We start from the raw sequence: 15,667 nt of genomic DNA on the forward strand, positions 1-15,667 counted from the left end.
CCACGTCTATGATATTTTGCGGGAAAATCATAGGGCGCGCCTGTAAGGGCGATGCTCTAACTCTATAACGCATGGTTCCGGGGTCTCCTACACTCTAGATTGTCTATTCTGGCTGGGACTAGTAAGAGCAAGCTCTGTACTCTCTCATCTGTACAAGCTCAATCTCTGCGAATATGTCTTGCCCTTCCCAGGTGTGCATCCACGGCAGCAACAATAGTCGCCGCTAGTGACCACCCCATGAATACGTATATATTAGTCGACACTTGCAGAATGCACATCAGGCATTCCGCCTGACTTGCATCGCATCATTTTGGCTACGTAGCTGCCACTGGCCCTTGTACAGCGTTTAGCAGGATTATTGCAGCTGATCACGGAATTTTACCGCCGAAATTCATTCCTGCAACGCGACCATCTCTACCACTGGGGTGCCTACTTTCACTCTAAGCCCTTGTCATTACCGGCAGCAAAAACAAAATGAAGATCTGATATTTCGCTCTGAAACAAACCGTGCATTCTTTCCGGCGTCCAAGCGGACGGTTCTATCTTCTCCAAAAGTTCAACTGGAGCAGTGGTAACGCCCGTAGAATCTGTCACCATTCAAAAAAAGACGTGCCATATTACATCATCAATGCCTGCTGAGCTCGCAGTTATCCATACTTCTCTGGAGCTTATGGGCCACAAATCATCACAGTCATGGTACATCTTTTGTGACTCGAAGGCAGCTCTCCAGTTTCTGCTGTCCTTTTTCAACCACAGACCTACCGTAGAATTAGTCGCAGACATTCGACTAATTCATGATCACGCAATCTATGGAGACGTGCGTTAGGAAATTCACTGGTTTTTCACAAAATGCGCGCAAGTTCGCGTGCTAGGCAATGAAGCTTGTGGCTGCATCTGTTCTCGACAGTGGTATTTGTATAAGATGGGCATCATATTGGGCCGATCGGGCAGCGTCATCAGCCTGCGCGTGCCCGGCAAAATGCATCACGCGCCACTGCGTGCTCATGCTCAGTAAACCCGTTATGTGGCAACCGACTTCCTCTCTCACACTTCTTTCTGGACACACTGCATTATCAAGTGGCGCTCCCGAGAAGTCCTTGCGTGGCGTCTGAATTTGGTGCGCCGATGCGTGCGAATGCTGACGCTTGTTCCTGCGCTTGCCGTACACTCCGTGGCACAAACTCAGCCAACGATGTTAGCGACAGATTCATTGAAGAGCGGCATATACACACTGCATTCATTGGGCAGATCGATCAACCGTTCGCATGAAAGACCTTCAAGGAAAAACAGCACATAACAAGTGCATTTGTGGCGCAGCCTTCTGAAGCGTCGAGTTGCTGTCCTTGAAGAAATATTGTGACGCCGGTTCCATACCACTCAGGGCCGGAAAAATTTAGTGGTTCTTTTTTCGTCATTGTGGAGCGGCACATTCCCCGTGGCACTTACGTAGTTGTGAAAGTTGGCGTCGAGGATATTCATTGAACAGTGGCACACACGTACTGGCACAAGCCCCGTGACCCTAACTGACATCTAATTGGTTCACCGCAGACCAGCAGAGACCGAGTGGCACCTACTTTAACTTTTCAGGCATTCCCTGAACCCTTTTAAGCATTCCCCAAAGAAATGTGTTAAGGATAGTGTAAGAGATCTACACATTTGCTTGATTTCCACATATCCTGTCAAGTTAGGCTAATTTTACCTAATTATTATATCGATAGCCTGTAAAGTTTACCAACCACAATGCCCTTATGTCAGGGTCATTGCCAAAGATACTTAGAACGCGCCCCAACACATGTATTCGTATTTTTTGCAAAAGTCTTAATTTAGCCGTAAAGCGTGTGCGCGGTATATTTTAAGCTTTGCTAATGCAATACCATTGGCTTCCCATTATTTTCTTAAAATGGTCAGTATAATTTCTTCCAACGGTGGAACATACGCAGTCCCGCATCTACGGTGGCCCATATGAGGCACTATGTACACACTGCCACATACTCAGCTACCCAAGTTGGGGCGATGGTTGGTTTCGACACCCTGTTCTCTTAGCACAGCCGGCCGATTCGCTATGCATTCGACCACGGACAACCCATTGACCCAAGTACGCGGAAAACATATTAAGACATGCGGAGGTCAATCGTTGGCCCCTAGAATATGTGCGAATTATCCTTCGAATGCTTGTGCATTAAGTGAATAAATTCAAGGAAAGGCAAAAGTATTAATATGCAGTTTATTTAGTACAAATTTCTCATTCAGGCGTGGACAACAAGGGTAAGTTTCCTGAACATTAAAACGTACTGATAGACAAGAAACGCATGCTATAACTCTGTTTTCTTTTCTTCTAGATATGAAAAGGTAAACTATATGATAAATATGAAGCAACTCAGATTTTACTACTGTGGGGCGCGGACCAACCTTGACACAAAGCTTACAAAGGATACGACAGCGTGCTTTTGAGAAATTGCAGAATCAGCGGCAAGTTTGCATAGAAGCTGATTCATTTGAGTAGCTGCACTAAAATTACAGTTTCCTGTAAATAAACAATACAATTTAAAGTTAGCGGTATATGCGCTTTTGAACATTTCTTTAGGCGACTTTTAGCGAAAGCTGTGGTTAGCACACACACAAAAACAAATAGCATGGAAATTACTCTTAGTGCTCCTGCTTTACGAAGTTCATTTAGCTAGAAGCAGATTATTAAATTCCACCCTGTTCGTAAAACAAGCTTACAGTGGTTCTGGTGTCTGACTCAGACCAGACGCATGACACTGGATCACGCAATTGCAGTATATGCATTCCCTTTATTCGTCACAGTGAAGCCACTTATATAGCAAAACATATTGAATGATGATGACAATATGTACACTGAAAGAAACGAAACTGAAACAATAAAGAAGGATACAACAGTGGTGTAGAGCGTTTTCATAAGTAATTTTTCTCAAAGTCTGTAAATAACCAAAAACACTTTGAGGTGTACCGATTCATCCGCACAAACCTGACCCCTATGTTCCCAAAATTGAGCAATGTGCTTCGTTACTATCACTGATGATGCGGAGCCCCCCCCCCCCCCCCCCCCCCGCCAATGTAAAACCCAAGCCAAAGAAAACTACGGTTTTCTAAGTAGTTTAAAAGCTCCTATATCTTGCGAAAATTTTACTCTCACACAATTTACAGTTATCAAGACCTGATGCCGAAAAACATGATTCCAGTGTTACGTAAAGTTCTCTCGCTACCCTAACAAGTGCAACGGACAGCGGCCGTAAACGGTTTCTAGCATTCCCTGACGAAAATTGTTAAGAATTGTATAAGTGATCCACACATCCTATCATGTTAGGCTAATTTTATCTAATTATTATTGCTTGGTGTGTAAAGTTTACTTGCCACAGTGCGCTCACGTCTGGGTCATTGGCAAAAACACTTAGAAAGCGCCGCGACACGTGCATTCGTGTTTTTTTCCATAGGAATAATAAAGCCGTAAATTTTAAGCGCAGTATATTTAGGCTTTGCCTATACAATACCATAGGCTGCCCCTTCTTTTCACCGAATATAAAGAAGGTACATTGTTCAGTTAAGCGAGAAATTCAGGGAAGTTTACCACGTTTTTGCGAAACACTAGAAGATAGACAGCCAACGAAAAACAACTGATTCGCAAAGTTCTTCCACTACACATTGCCTCTAAGATGGTGCCCTTTCAACCGAGTATGAGTCAGGTTGAATCTACAGTTGATTTACGACATTCGTAAACTTAAGGGAGACACACGGTTTTCAAGCACAACATTTACGAAATTTTTGCAAGGTTTGTAATCTTTCCACAAAACTTTAACTGCACAGAAGCAGTGATACTATTCCTATTTTCAAAAACATTTATTCTAGTAGCCGTTATAGCTGTCTCATGACACGGGAATAAAATCTTCGCTGTTCACAACACACATTTTTAACACATCGGCGTGTTCTAATACCTAATTTACTGCTAAATCCATTATTATGCGCCTTGCATTCAACGACGTCAGCACATCACCTATAACATGTCTAATATTTTCCGAAGAGACGAAATAATTACTTTCTTCTGTAGCCATGACCCATGGACCAACGCTACGAATAATGCATACCACAGAAATGTTGTAATTACTTCCAATGTTCACATCTGTGATAGCTACGTTACTGCATCAACACTTATTACGTTTCACCTGCCCACCTCCGGTTTCATCAAATCAAACCGCGGTGTAGATTGCTATCAGTACATTGAAAAACATAATGGAAACACCCTTTCACCGCTTTCGACATGTTTCTGAGACGGTGCAAGGATGTTAATCATCCGAATCATGACGGTAAAGCGAGAGTCGTGGCAAAGGCAACACATAGCTAGATATGAACACAATATAGATCTAACGAAAGAAAGTGCAGAAGCCAGCAGTGTGTCGCTATTCTGGCATTCCCCGCCAATCGTTTGTGTGACCAGAGTTGATGAGGCTAGGTTTGGCAATAATCCATGTCTTCCGAAGCATAGACGCTAACAAGTGCGAAATCACCTCCTGCGGTACAAATAGGCTGTCCAGTTTCTCCAAACAGGAAATAAACGCACTTTCAAATAACCATCATATAAGTGATGAGCGCCATAGAGCGTTGAAACTTCAAAGCTTATGCAGTGCAACGACAAGAACGAAGAACACAAAAAAGCAAATTCTGTACTGAATGCTTTGGCGAATCAGTTACTCTCCCATTCGAGAATACGTCAGAATACTTTACAATTTTAGTCAAAAAGAACCTTGCAACTCTGCGTTTTCGTGTCATTCATTGTAACTTGAGAAAAATTACGAAAATAACACGAACATCGCACTGATAGACGATGGACTAGACCGGCTCTATCATGCTAAAATCTTTTGTCGGTGTACCTCAAGACGGCATACTGTGAAATTCAATTCCACGAGAGGGCAGGACATTCGGGAAGGCTGCTTTATTACGCCTGGGTATTCCTTCTGGTTCATGATTATGGCATTCCAGTTCTGCTCTGCGCCCGCAATATTCTAGCCACCAACATACCACGATAGACACGCTTTTTTCAGGTTTCCAATTACGGACTTGTTCGGGCCTACTTAAATGTCATGGTTGCCGCTTCTCGAACTATGGCTGCCAACACAGCCAGCTTGGAACGCATTCCAAGCAATGTAGCCTTCTAACATCATCTTCATGTCGGAAAAGTTCCGCTTAGCGTATTAAGAGCTCTGATCCTGGGAGGCGTCACCGCGAGCCTGAAAGCTGTCCTGAGTCGCAGAGGCCCCCTAATATCGCTAAGTTCCCGCAATCTAGCTTCTGAAATGAGCAAGAGGATCTTTTAATTTGTGCCTCGCTTACAGGCAGAAGGCTGTTCAAAAGAATCGCCTTGCGATTTAGTGCAATATTGTGGTCCTACCTTTGCAGTAAAAACTTCAAAGTTGTAATTTCCCGTTACGCTCTATGCACACTGACAAATTTCAAAGACCTTTCGGATGAGCTCCTGAGGCGGAGCTTCAAGCTGCAAGAATTTGTGCTAAACCTGGTCTACCCATACGGCCAAAATATATGAACACCGTGCAGTGCTTCGTTTCTACCGATTATTTCTTTTCTTTCTTTATGATTTATTTAAGACAATCAACAGATTGTCTTAGGGGACACGGCTAAAGCCTAACATTTGCCTGACTACGCCGTGCCACCCGTACATTCGCAGCAAAATGGCAGTGGCAGGCTTTAAGGAGGTCACACATGAAATTAAAATAGTACACATTTTCCAACACTTGTGTACACAATTCGCGTAAGAAGAAAGAAAAAAGGTGAAAGTTTATACAGTTTTCTAATCATTTGAAGCACAACGACAACAGGAAACGAACGCCTTTCTCGATACGATCGTCTACTCGTCTTTCAACGTTGAAAGACGAGTAGGGCACCATACCTCTCTAATCTTGCTGGTAACTTCGCTGCAAACTACACCTAACAGCCTCGAAAAAACGATGTTAAGAAGTACTATTGACTGACTATTAAGGCGTGGACTATCTTAAGCTACAGCATTTCTAAGCGCAAAGTCCAAGTGCCCCAGGAAGCAACAGCCTCAGCAAAAATACGTGGTCAGTTAGATGTGGCATCCTATTAGGAAGCACGGATGCTACCTCGTGTTCGTCAAAACGCGGGAATTTTCCAAATGCAATAAAGACATCACGTGAAAATCGACAAATGTCTTTCATAATAAAAAAACTGAAACACATGCGTCAATCATGTTTCTGTCTGCTACATAGGTGATTTCCTTTTGTCAGCTGTAAGCGCATGCACACATGACACTAAATGCTAAGTGACTTCTGAGCTCAAAAAAGGAACGATAATTTTGAGAGTCTTGTTACGCCAAGTTGTCACCTTTATTTTGTAATGACTCGCAGTTTGAGCCCATTTCAAAACCGCTGTGGGCACGAAGGGGGCGCTTCGCAAGAACATACGCAGTGCTATTTGGCTCTGCTTATGTGTCCTCTCATTCTTGGTCAATGTCGTATTGCGCTGCTCCATGTCTACTATGAATTCAAACCAACTAACCCCGGCAACGTGCAATAGCAAATACGCAACAATGCTAGGGAATATTTATATCAATGTAAACAATTGAGATATTGTGCAAGTATGTCAGATCAGCTAATCTAAACATGTATCGAGCTGGCAAGGCAATGTTAGTGGTAAAAAAATAAGCCTGAAACGGCCTGCGCTTTATTTCTCTTTTTCTCCATCGTGGAGTGTAACTACACGAGATTATTAAACGTAATTTGTCCATAGTTCATGTGGATATGGGGCACACGCACACCCAGGCAGGTGTGTATCATTCCTCTTAAAACTAAAAACAGAGCTACACAGAGTCATGCCCTAAAGAATAGAATATGACAATGGCTTAGGCCTGTGGCAAGTAATCTATCATTTCTTATATAACACCTGCGAAATTCCCTGCACAACACCTAAAGGAAGCTGCAGCGCATTCGTAATATGCAAAATCCCGAACAAGCAGCTGCTAACTTTCTAGATTCTCTCTAGGTTTCCCAATCGATGCTGGAGAAGCATGGCACAGAATGCGCTTTTTGCAGCCGTTTTGCTTCTCGCATCAGTGACATTCGTGTCTTCGAATGATCTTATCAAATATGCACCCGTTCTCGGCAAAAGACTGGATATCAGAAAGGTAAACTTCACATGCGAATATTGTCATCTGCGTTACCTGGGTAGTGAACGACAATGTCAGTTACATCTCTTTATCAAATCATGCTTGCGCAAAGATGTTTACTGAACCCTTCTTTTATAACCAATGTTCCTCATGCCTTGTCTTTCCTTCTTTACAAAGTTGTTCCTCGGAATAACTTTGTAATGAAAGCCCACAAACAAGTGTAATGGAAAAAAACATCAACAGCAACTACCTTGTATGCTTGATCTTCTAACACAGAAATATTAGAAGTGCGCAACAGTAACAGCAGATCGGCCCACGTAAGAGGCCTCGTTTCTACCAGAAATCTCACCGTCACGCGTAGCATTCGTCGCCAGCGCTTCCCGGTTAACGTTACGGTTACATAATCTGCAGTTCCCAAGAAGCATGAAAAGCAGGCAGGGTTCTTTCAATGTTATCGATTTCCACTGTTAAAGGCAAAGCTTAAGCGTCCTCTAAATGTTTGTGGTGTTTTAAGCCCGGTATCTATTCGCCACAAACGACAAATAAAACTTCAAACCATCATCTTTGTGAAACGAAGGTGTTGCCGTAGTAGAAGAGTCGAGACATTCTTTTTAGTAAAGGTGACGTTCCGGGAATTATATGACGACTAGATCGCACGGGAATCTTAGCTGACACTCGCTCGGGCTCGAAAAAAGATTATTCTTGCTTTACCGACTAACATGTAGACCTATTCACTGAAACTCACTAAGACTAGCAATTAAGTCCAGTATTAGAAAATACTGAACTCATTCACGAGTGTACCACCAATCAGTCCTTTACTTATGTTACGCAGGAATGTTTGAAGCTCAATGCGTTTATACTTAGGCCACAAGGTAACCGAGTCAAAAGTGACATAAAATTTTTTGTGTAAGCAAGTACAGAATTTAAATATGTGAATGTTTTAGATCTTACGAGCCGTAGTGTCTTAGCTGGTGTGGCGTTGCACTACTAAGCAAGAAGTCGCGAGATAAAATGAGGTTTACGGCAGCCGCATTTCAAAGAAGGCAAAATGCAAGAAGGCTGTGTCCTGTTCATTTTGGCCGCGTTAAAGATCCGCTGGTGGTCAAAATTGTTCCGGAGTCTTCCACTACGGCGCGCCTAAGAATCAAATGTTGGTTTTGGTACGTAATACCACAGAATTTATTTCACTGCAGTAGCTCGAAACGCGCCGTAAGCAAATCTAAGGTAACTGGAACATTCACGAATGCTTATGTAAAAATTCGATTATATAATGTAATTGCAGAAAAACAACGTTACTACAAAAAAAAGAACTTGTCTCTTCAAGTGGACTTGCAGAACAAGGAAACACAATGGCCCCATGGAAGTGTTTTTGATTTATCACATACAGTGAGTGTGTGTGCCACTGTGTATTGGGGAAACAATTTTTAGCCCTGCCTCGTAGTATGTGCAACATACGGCCGAGTTCCCAGCGTTTAAAGAAGGCCTACGAAGCTCTACGAGAAAGTATACACGACAATGACACGTTCTCTGATGATTTCGCTGAAGCTTTTCATGTCCTTTACCGGCACACTTTGGATGACAGCCGCTGAAACAGTACCTGACTACGTCTGGTCATCCTCGTGATCTTCTACTGCGCAGAGAGGCAGTGGCACCCGCCTATGAATAGAGACATAGAAACAACTTTATTTATCCCTTCATGAAGAGAAAGGGGCTCCGGGGAAAGGCAAGGCAAGTTATCCTGCTCGCGGTAGGCCCCGTCTACCACCTCCGCACACAAGAAATTCGGGACAGTTTTATAACGCCTGTCGTTGTGTGCTCTCTCTCTCTCTCTCTCTGTGTGTGTGTGTGTGTGTGTGTGTGGTCATTTGCTTGCGCAGTTATAAAACTCTTTGCTAATATGCACCAACTCGGACAACAACAAGTTCTTCTAAGCTGCACTGAAGTTCGCGGTTGCAGCTAAGAATGGCAGCCTCTCACACCTCTCTACTGCTTAAAACTCTGCAAAGGGTCGGGGAGGGGAGCGGTTCTTGCATTACTGCATAATGTTGTTAAAGACCACTCTGCTAGCACGAAAAAACTTGCAGGTTCAAGTAAGGTAGATGCCCGGGTGAATTTTGTTACGTAAGGCAGAGGATAGAAAAGTGCGAGTCTAGTTTAGGCCGTAGTATTTCGTATGCGTGACGACCGAAGGAGAAAAGGTGGGAGGGTTCTGCGACCTAGGCGGTAATGCCCGCAAATGGCATGCCATGTAAGTAATTTGTCTTTGCAAGTGAATGCTGGAGCGATACTATTGCCCTCTGAACCATCCCTTATGCTAGCCTGCGCTCGGATTGTGAAAGCTCGAGCAGTTGCATGGGGTATTTCATGGCCAGTAGGCCTGCATGAGCAGGTCTCCAAATTAAACTCAGAAGTTGGAATGGATATGGCTGTCCTGCACATCGGACCCGTTCCGAAGTTGTGTATGGCAGTTTTTGATTCACTTACTATGACAGACCAGTTAAAGTAATGTTGCGGCGAGTGCCAGCGCCGCCTCCTCTGCCTCCTACGAAGAGGCTATAATGGATGTTCCCGCCGCAACACTCTCATTGGAGTCAAGTAATGGTATAGCAAATCTGTGTCCACACAGATACTCTGCGGCATCGACATAGACCACGTCCTTATAATTAGATAACTTTCCCTGCAGGACTTTACTTCGTTGTTGCCTTCTATGTTCGTGATGAACAGAGTGCCTATTTTTAGGGAGAGCAGGGATATGAAAGTGCTCATGTATCAGGTGGGGAATACTGAATTTCTCATTGGTCATTCATGCTGGGGTAATGCATAACCAGTTTAGGATATGCCTACCAGTGTGGGTGTTCGATAAGCGCTAGTATTTAGCTGTCATGTGGGCTTTTGCGAACGCAGCAAAAGTATTCAAGTTGCCTGTAGCCAAAAGTCTCTGTGGAGGCTCTACTTGGCACTCCGATGGGCAAATTTGTAGAGTCTGCGTATCAGTGAGTTAACTTTATCTTCCTTGGCCCTAGTTAAGTGGATTAAAACACGTTGGCGGGCTAGTTGCCCAATAAGGCAACTAGTTGGCTAGTAAGTGGAGATAAGGAAGGGCGAATGCGATTTTGCTAACAAAAGACGCCTGTACCAGTCCTAACGATTCCGCCTCGCTCAGACCTCCGTGCTTATTTTACAACAGTTATGATTTACAACTTATTTACAGCTTATTTTGCAACAGTGACAGTTTTGAAAGAAATCTTAGAAATGAATTTTCATGTGCTGATTCATGTGCAATGTATTTCCTTTGACTTGTTTCGCTCATTTGTGTCATGTATCAAACCTTTTGTCTATGCAATAACTTCATGGCGTTTGTAAATATGCCTTGTTATCTGCCCTTCCTGCTTGGACCATATGAGGTCTGCAATATTATGTAAATAAAACTTTCCTATAAGGCTTGTGGAGTGGCCCACGCTGGCAGTAATCATTTGAAGCGTATAAGTATTGACTCGGTTGCATTGAAAGTGCATGCCAAGTACACGAATTGCGTCCACTACGGGAGCCCTCTTCCCCTTAGTGTAAACTTAATCTTGGGCATATCGCGTTTATTTGCAGATACAAATAAGAGCTAAGATTTCGCTGGCGAGCACTCGAGGTTCGTGAACCCGGTTGTCGTAGCCACTGTATCCACAGCCTCTTGTAAGGCATCTTGAATGTACTCATCCGAGCCACCCTTAATCCATAAGCTAATGTCGTCTGCATATAATGAATATTGGAGATCCGGTATTTGTGCCAGTGTCCGACCAATACACCCCATAGCTAGATTAAACAGAAACGGCGAGAGCACAGATCACTGAGGAGTTTCAGAGCTACCTAGGGCGATTGAGGGAAAAGTTCAATCATTGAAACTAATGACAGCTGTGTGATTGCTATGAAACTCGTGGATTTAGTCATGCAGGTTTCTACGACAGTTAATAGCTTTCAATTCACGTAAGATAGATGCATGATCTGTGTTGTTAACTTTACCGTGAAGGTCGAGTCCTGAGATGGCTTTGGTGTCTTTATTTACTGTAGGAGTATGAAGGTCATGCTCTTACAGGTAATAATTTGATCCTTAGCATCGTATTCTGGCAAAAGAGCGACTGGCGAAAGCCAATCATCTCTGACGGGAATGACATTTTACGGAATGGATTTAGGCGATTAAGTAGGAAATTTTCGAGCTTTTTGCCCAAGCATGACATGAGGGCGATAGCTATAACATTAATTATGTCAGAGGGCTCATTGCATTTGTGAAACAACATTACTTTAGCGGTTTTCCATGCGTTCAGAAGAGAACTATTGTCGCAGCAGTGATTGTAGTATTATGTGAGGGCAGAGATAGATTTGTCGTCCAGATTATAGAGTAATTTATTCTTTACATTATGTATGCGAGGCGCAGATGTAGTTTTAAGGGAATCTGGGGCATGTCGAACTTCTGTCGGTGTTATTGGGGCGCCTAGAAGCTCATTAACCTCACATCGTCAGTTGTGGTAAGTGAGAGGTGTCACCGTGGAAGCTCCTAAAAAGATAGGGAATATTATCCTTGTGGTTATGCAACAATTGAGTGATGTAGTGGCTGTGGTGCGCGCGCGAGGTCGACGGACCAAGAAAATGTCTTAGAAGTTGTCAAGTCCTTTTACTGCTAAGATTACCATGCAAGCTCTCACATACTTAGCCCCATTATTGGTTAACTAGTTGGATCTCATATGGTTGGATGTGATCATCAATTCTAGCTGCACGGATGCGAAGCCTATAGTTATGGCAGCGTCTTTTCCACCACCAAGAATACCAAGAATCGGAGCGGGAAAATTGCCAAGAATGAGCAGAGGGTTTCTCCAAGCATCCTCGGAATGAACGGTGGCATCTATAGCTGGGGCTGCTGTAAACGTTAAGGATGTAAGCAGGAGCCGACCTGGTCTTTATAGGAAGTATTTCAACAAAGTCGTGATCAATGTCAATATTGATACCATCGAAGTGGGAGCAAGTAACGGTCTAGTGATTTTGCGCTAGGATCGCGGTATTTGGGCGTTCGCATCTTCTGAATTGGAATGTTTTGTATCCCGATAATTTAACGTAACCATGCGTTTCTTGTAAATGTTCCCTCCAAGTATACCTGCAATCATCAATAGACTTGCGCTTCGTGGCAGTCATGCTGGTGGGAATGAGAAACGTCCATAGTTAAAGTACGATCGCCATTCTCACAGACTGGGGAGGAGTTATAGTCGGTTTTTTATCAGTAGAAGGTTGAGATGTGGAGGTAATAGTTGTGCATAGAGAAGTGGTTTGGAGGTCGTGGATTTCTTTACGCAGAACACGATTTTCTTCCTAAAACTGCTGTAGGAGGGCATCGATAGGGGCATCAGACAGTTTAGGTTAGATAAGCTGCGGGAAGCTACCAATGCCAAGCTTACTTGAGGAGAGGGCTTGATTTGTTGCTACAAGGAGCATCCAATAGAAAAGGACAATCTTCATATTGCTTTTTTTTATAAAGAGTGTTCTAGCCAGGAAGGAAAAGTGAGACGGTCAGACGAGGAATCACATACGGACGCGTTTAATGGTCTCGCAGACGTTTTCTATATCCAGAAGAAAAAGAGCACGTGCTCCCAGATCAGCGACCACATGCAGTCACCGGCAACTATGTCTCCCCGCTTTCACTAGATGGCAGCATATACAACATCTGCCTAAAAGAGCAAGCAAAGTTCACTGCAGCAGGCGGCCTCACGCACCTCCAACTTCAAGTATGCATGTGGGAAGTGCTTTGACAACACGAATGGGCGTCTACTACACCGTCACTGATAGAAACATTTTCTGCGTTGCTTTTAGCAGGGGAATAGAGAACTATCTGGGTCGTGTTCCTGCGTATAGCACCAGTGTCGGTGTTAACCTAGTAGGATCGAGGCTCATCGGCTGGGGCTTGCATTTTCTTTTTGCACTTGAGGTCTGTCAACCAGACGTCGTCTCCGTAGAATAGCTCCGGCAGGTCGCCAGCTCCGTGACGTCTATCGAAATATTTCGTTTGACGTTTCCGGTACTGTTCTTCGAACTTCCGAAGACCCTCTTCATCCGGCAGTTGGGGTGTCAGCTTGGCGAAACTAAGAGAAAGCTTGGTTCTTAGCCGACGACCCACGAGTAGTTCCGCAGGGCTATACCCATTCTTCAAAGGAGTCGACCTGTAATCTAGAAGCGTCAAGTAAGGCTCTTTTGTCTTTGTCGTGGAAGTGTTGATGATTTTTCCCACAGCCTCAGCAAGTCCACTGCCCTCAGCATAGTGAGGGCTGGAGGTAATGTGCATGAAGGCGTAGTCCTGAGCGAAGAATGAAAACTCAGTCAACGAAAACTGCGGGCCGTTGTCGGAAGCCACTTCCTCAGGAATCCCGTGGAGTGCAAAATAATGACTTCCAGTGGTTAACTACAGCTGCGGACGTAAGCTTCTCGAGCCGAGCCAGTTCAGCATACCTTGAATAATGATATGTTGCTATCAACCACCACTGGCTCTTATAGTAAAACAAATCCATTGCATTTGTTGCCAGGGTATTTCTGGAAATTCGGAAATTTTTGTGTGGCAATTTCCAGTTACTTGTTTCGACGCATTGCTGACATTGCTTCACCAGGGATGTGACATCAGCTCCTATGGTGGGCCACCAGACACAATGTCCGGCTCGAGCAAGTGTCTTTGTTATGCTGAAGTGTCGTTGGCGTAAGAGTCGTAGGACTTGGTTTTAACAAGAGGCAGGGACGACAACACGAGCAGCGTAGTGGAGTAAATCGTTCCCTAAAGTGAGCTGGTGTCGATGCTCATAGAAGGGTTTTAGGTCTACTGGTAAATCTCGCCTGGAGGGCCATACTTTTTTTTTGCTCCACCGGCGAAGTTGTTCACAAACAGGGCCCGCTTGTTAAGATGCCTTTAACCATTGAAGGCAGTGCTCCTTAATGGGGAAAGAGGTTTTGAAAGAGCATACGCAAGCTGCCACGTTTTCTACGCGCTCTTTGTCTTCTATTTTTTGAGAAGGCGCTCTGTAAAGAGTGTCTGCAGCAAGAAGTTCTTTACCTGGAACGTATGCAATCCCGTACTTGTATCGCATCATTCTCATATTTAGCCTCTGTAATCTGGGTGTCAGGTCGTCCAGTCTCTTCGAAGTGAAGATGGGAACCTACGGCTTATGATCGGTCTCCAGCTTTAACAGCTTGCCGACAACATATTCGCCGAATTTGTCACAAGCCCATACTAAAGCAACAGCCTCTTTCTTGATTTGAGCGTAACGCTTCTCGGTCTCTGAGAGCAATCGTGAAGCATAAGCGATAACAGAACACTTGCCAATTGTTTGCTTCTGACGAATTAATGCACCAAGTCCGATGGACGATTCATCTGCAGTGACAATCGTTTCTCTCGATGGATCGTACACTACAAGGACAGGGCGAGACGAGAGGCCCGACATCCATTTGTCGAACACCTGCTGTTGTGGAGCATGCTAAACACTCTTGCTTCTTTGACAGCAAAAAAGTAATTGGTTGCAGGACTTCAGAGAGATTGGGAACGAATCTCGCGAGGTATGCTGCTATTCCGAGAATTCTCTGCAGCTCGGTCCTGTTTTCTGGGCTCTCCATTTTAATAATGACTTCAACTTTCTTTTCGTCGGGTCGTATGCCATCTTGGTCTAGTCAGTGCCCAAGGAACGTGAGGCGCTACACATCAAACAAGTATTTGATTACATTCAATGTGAGTCCAGCCTTGACGTGTAGCTGCAGCACATTTGTTAGTGTCTCATTGTGCTCATGCTCATTCGAACCCCAGATAAAGATATCGTCCACGTGACAGACAAGCCTACTGACGCCGTGTAAAATGCATGACATCTGTTTATGGAAGTTTTTAACTAATTATGGGGTTTTACGTGCCAAAACCACTTTCTGATTATGAGGCACGCCGTAGTGGAGGACTCCGGAAATTTTGACCACCTGGGGATCTTTAACGCGCACCTAAATCTAAGTACACGGGTGTTTTCGCATTTCGCCCCCAACGAAATGTGGCCGCCATGGCCGGGATTCGATCCCGCGACCTCGTGCTCAGCAGCCCAACACCATAGCCACTTAGCCACCACGGCGGGTGTTTATGGACGTGTTCAGGAGCAGACGCAATTCCGAACGGTAACCTGTTGAAATAGAAGCGTCCAAAAGGTGAGATGAACGTGGTGAGCTTTTTAGAACATTCACAAATTGGAATTGGCCAAAATGCTGAGTTAACATCCAGTTGTGAGAACACTTTAGCTCCATGAAGAAGTTCAAGAGTGAACTGCACGGCAAGGATAGGCTGCCATTCTCGCTAAACGTGGCGGTTCAGTTATGTGAAGTCTACGCAGATTTTCACGTCTCCAGAGGGCTTTGGGACGACTACCATTTGTGCACGCCACTCAGTCGGCTCGTCGACAGGTGATATAACGTGGAGTTTCTACATTCGTTGCAGTTCCCACTTTGTCCTTTCGTATAAAGGAA

At 44.3% G+C, this 15,667-nt stretch overlaps 2 protein-coding genes across 19 annotated transcripts in view; both read left to right on the forward strand.

The window, feature by feature from the left end:
- LOC126534059 (uncharacterized) overlaps nt 1–2,559 on the forward strand; it is a 44,415-nt gene extending 41,856 nt beyond the window's left edge. The window contains exon 5 of the mRNA XM_055072626.2: nt 2,340–2,559. Coding sequence (XP_054928601.1) covers nt 2,340–2,353 — 14 coding nt within the window. The 3' untranslated portion in view covers nt 2,354–2,559. The remainder of the gene's footprint in view (nt 1–2,339) is intronic.
- A 4,408-nt stretch (nt 2,560–6,967) lies between these two features.
- LOC126534072 (uncharacterized) overlaps nt 6,968–15,667 on the forward strand; it is a 178,228-nt gene continuing 169,528 nt past the window's right edge. For 17 of the 18 annotated variants that reach the window (XR_011895755.1, XR_011895758.1, XR_011895756.1 and 14 more), the window contains exon 1: nt 6,968–7,174. Coding sequence is in view for 2 of the 18 variants with exons in the window: in XM_055072617.2 (XP_054928592.1) it covers nt 7,058–7,174 (117 nt within the window). In the remaining 16 variants the exon portion in view is untranslated. The remainder of the gene's footprint in view (nt 7,175–15,667) is intronic. The other variant, XR_011895765.1, reaches the window with a different exon arrangement.

Source organism: Dermacentor andersoni, chromosome 7, assembly GCF_023375885.2.
Source record: "Dermacentor andersoni chromosome 7, qqDerAnde1_hic_scaffold, whole genome shotgun sequence".
Lineage (NCBI taxonomy): Eukaryota > Metazoa > Arthropoda > Arachnida > Ixodida > Ixodidae > Dermacentor > Dermacentor andersoni.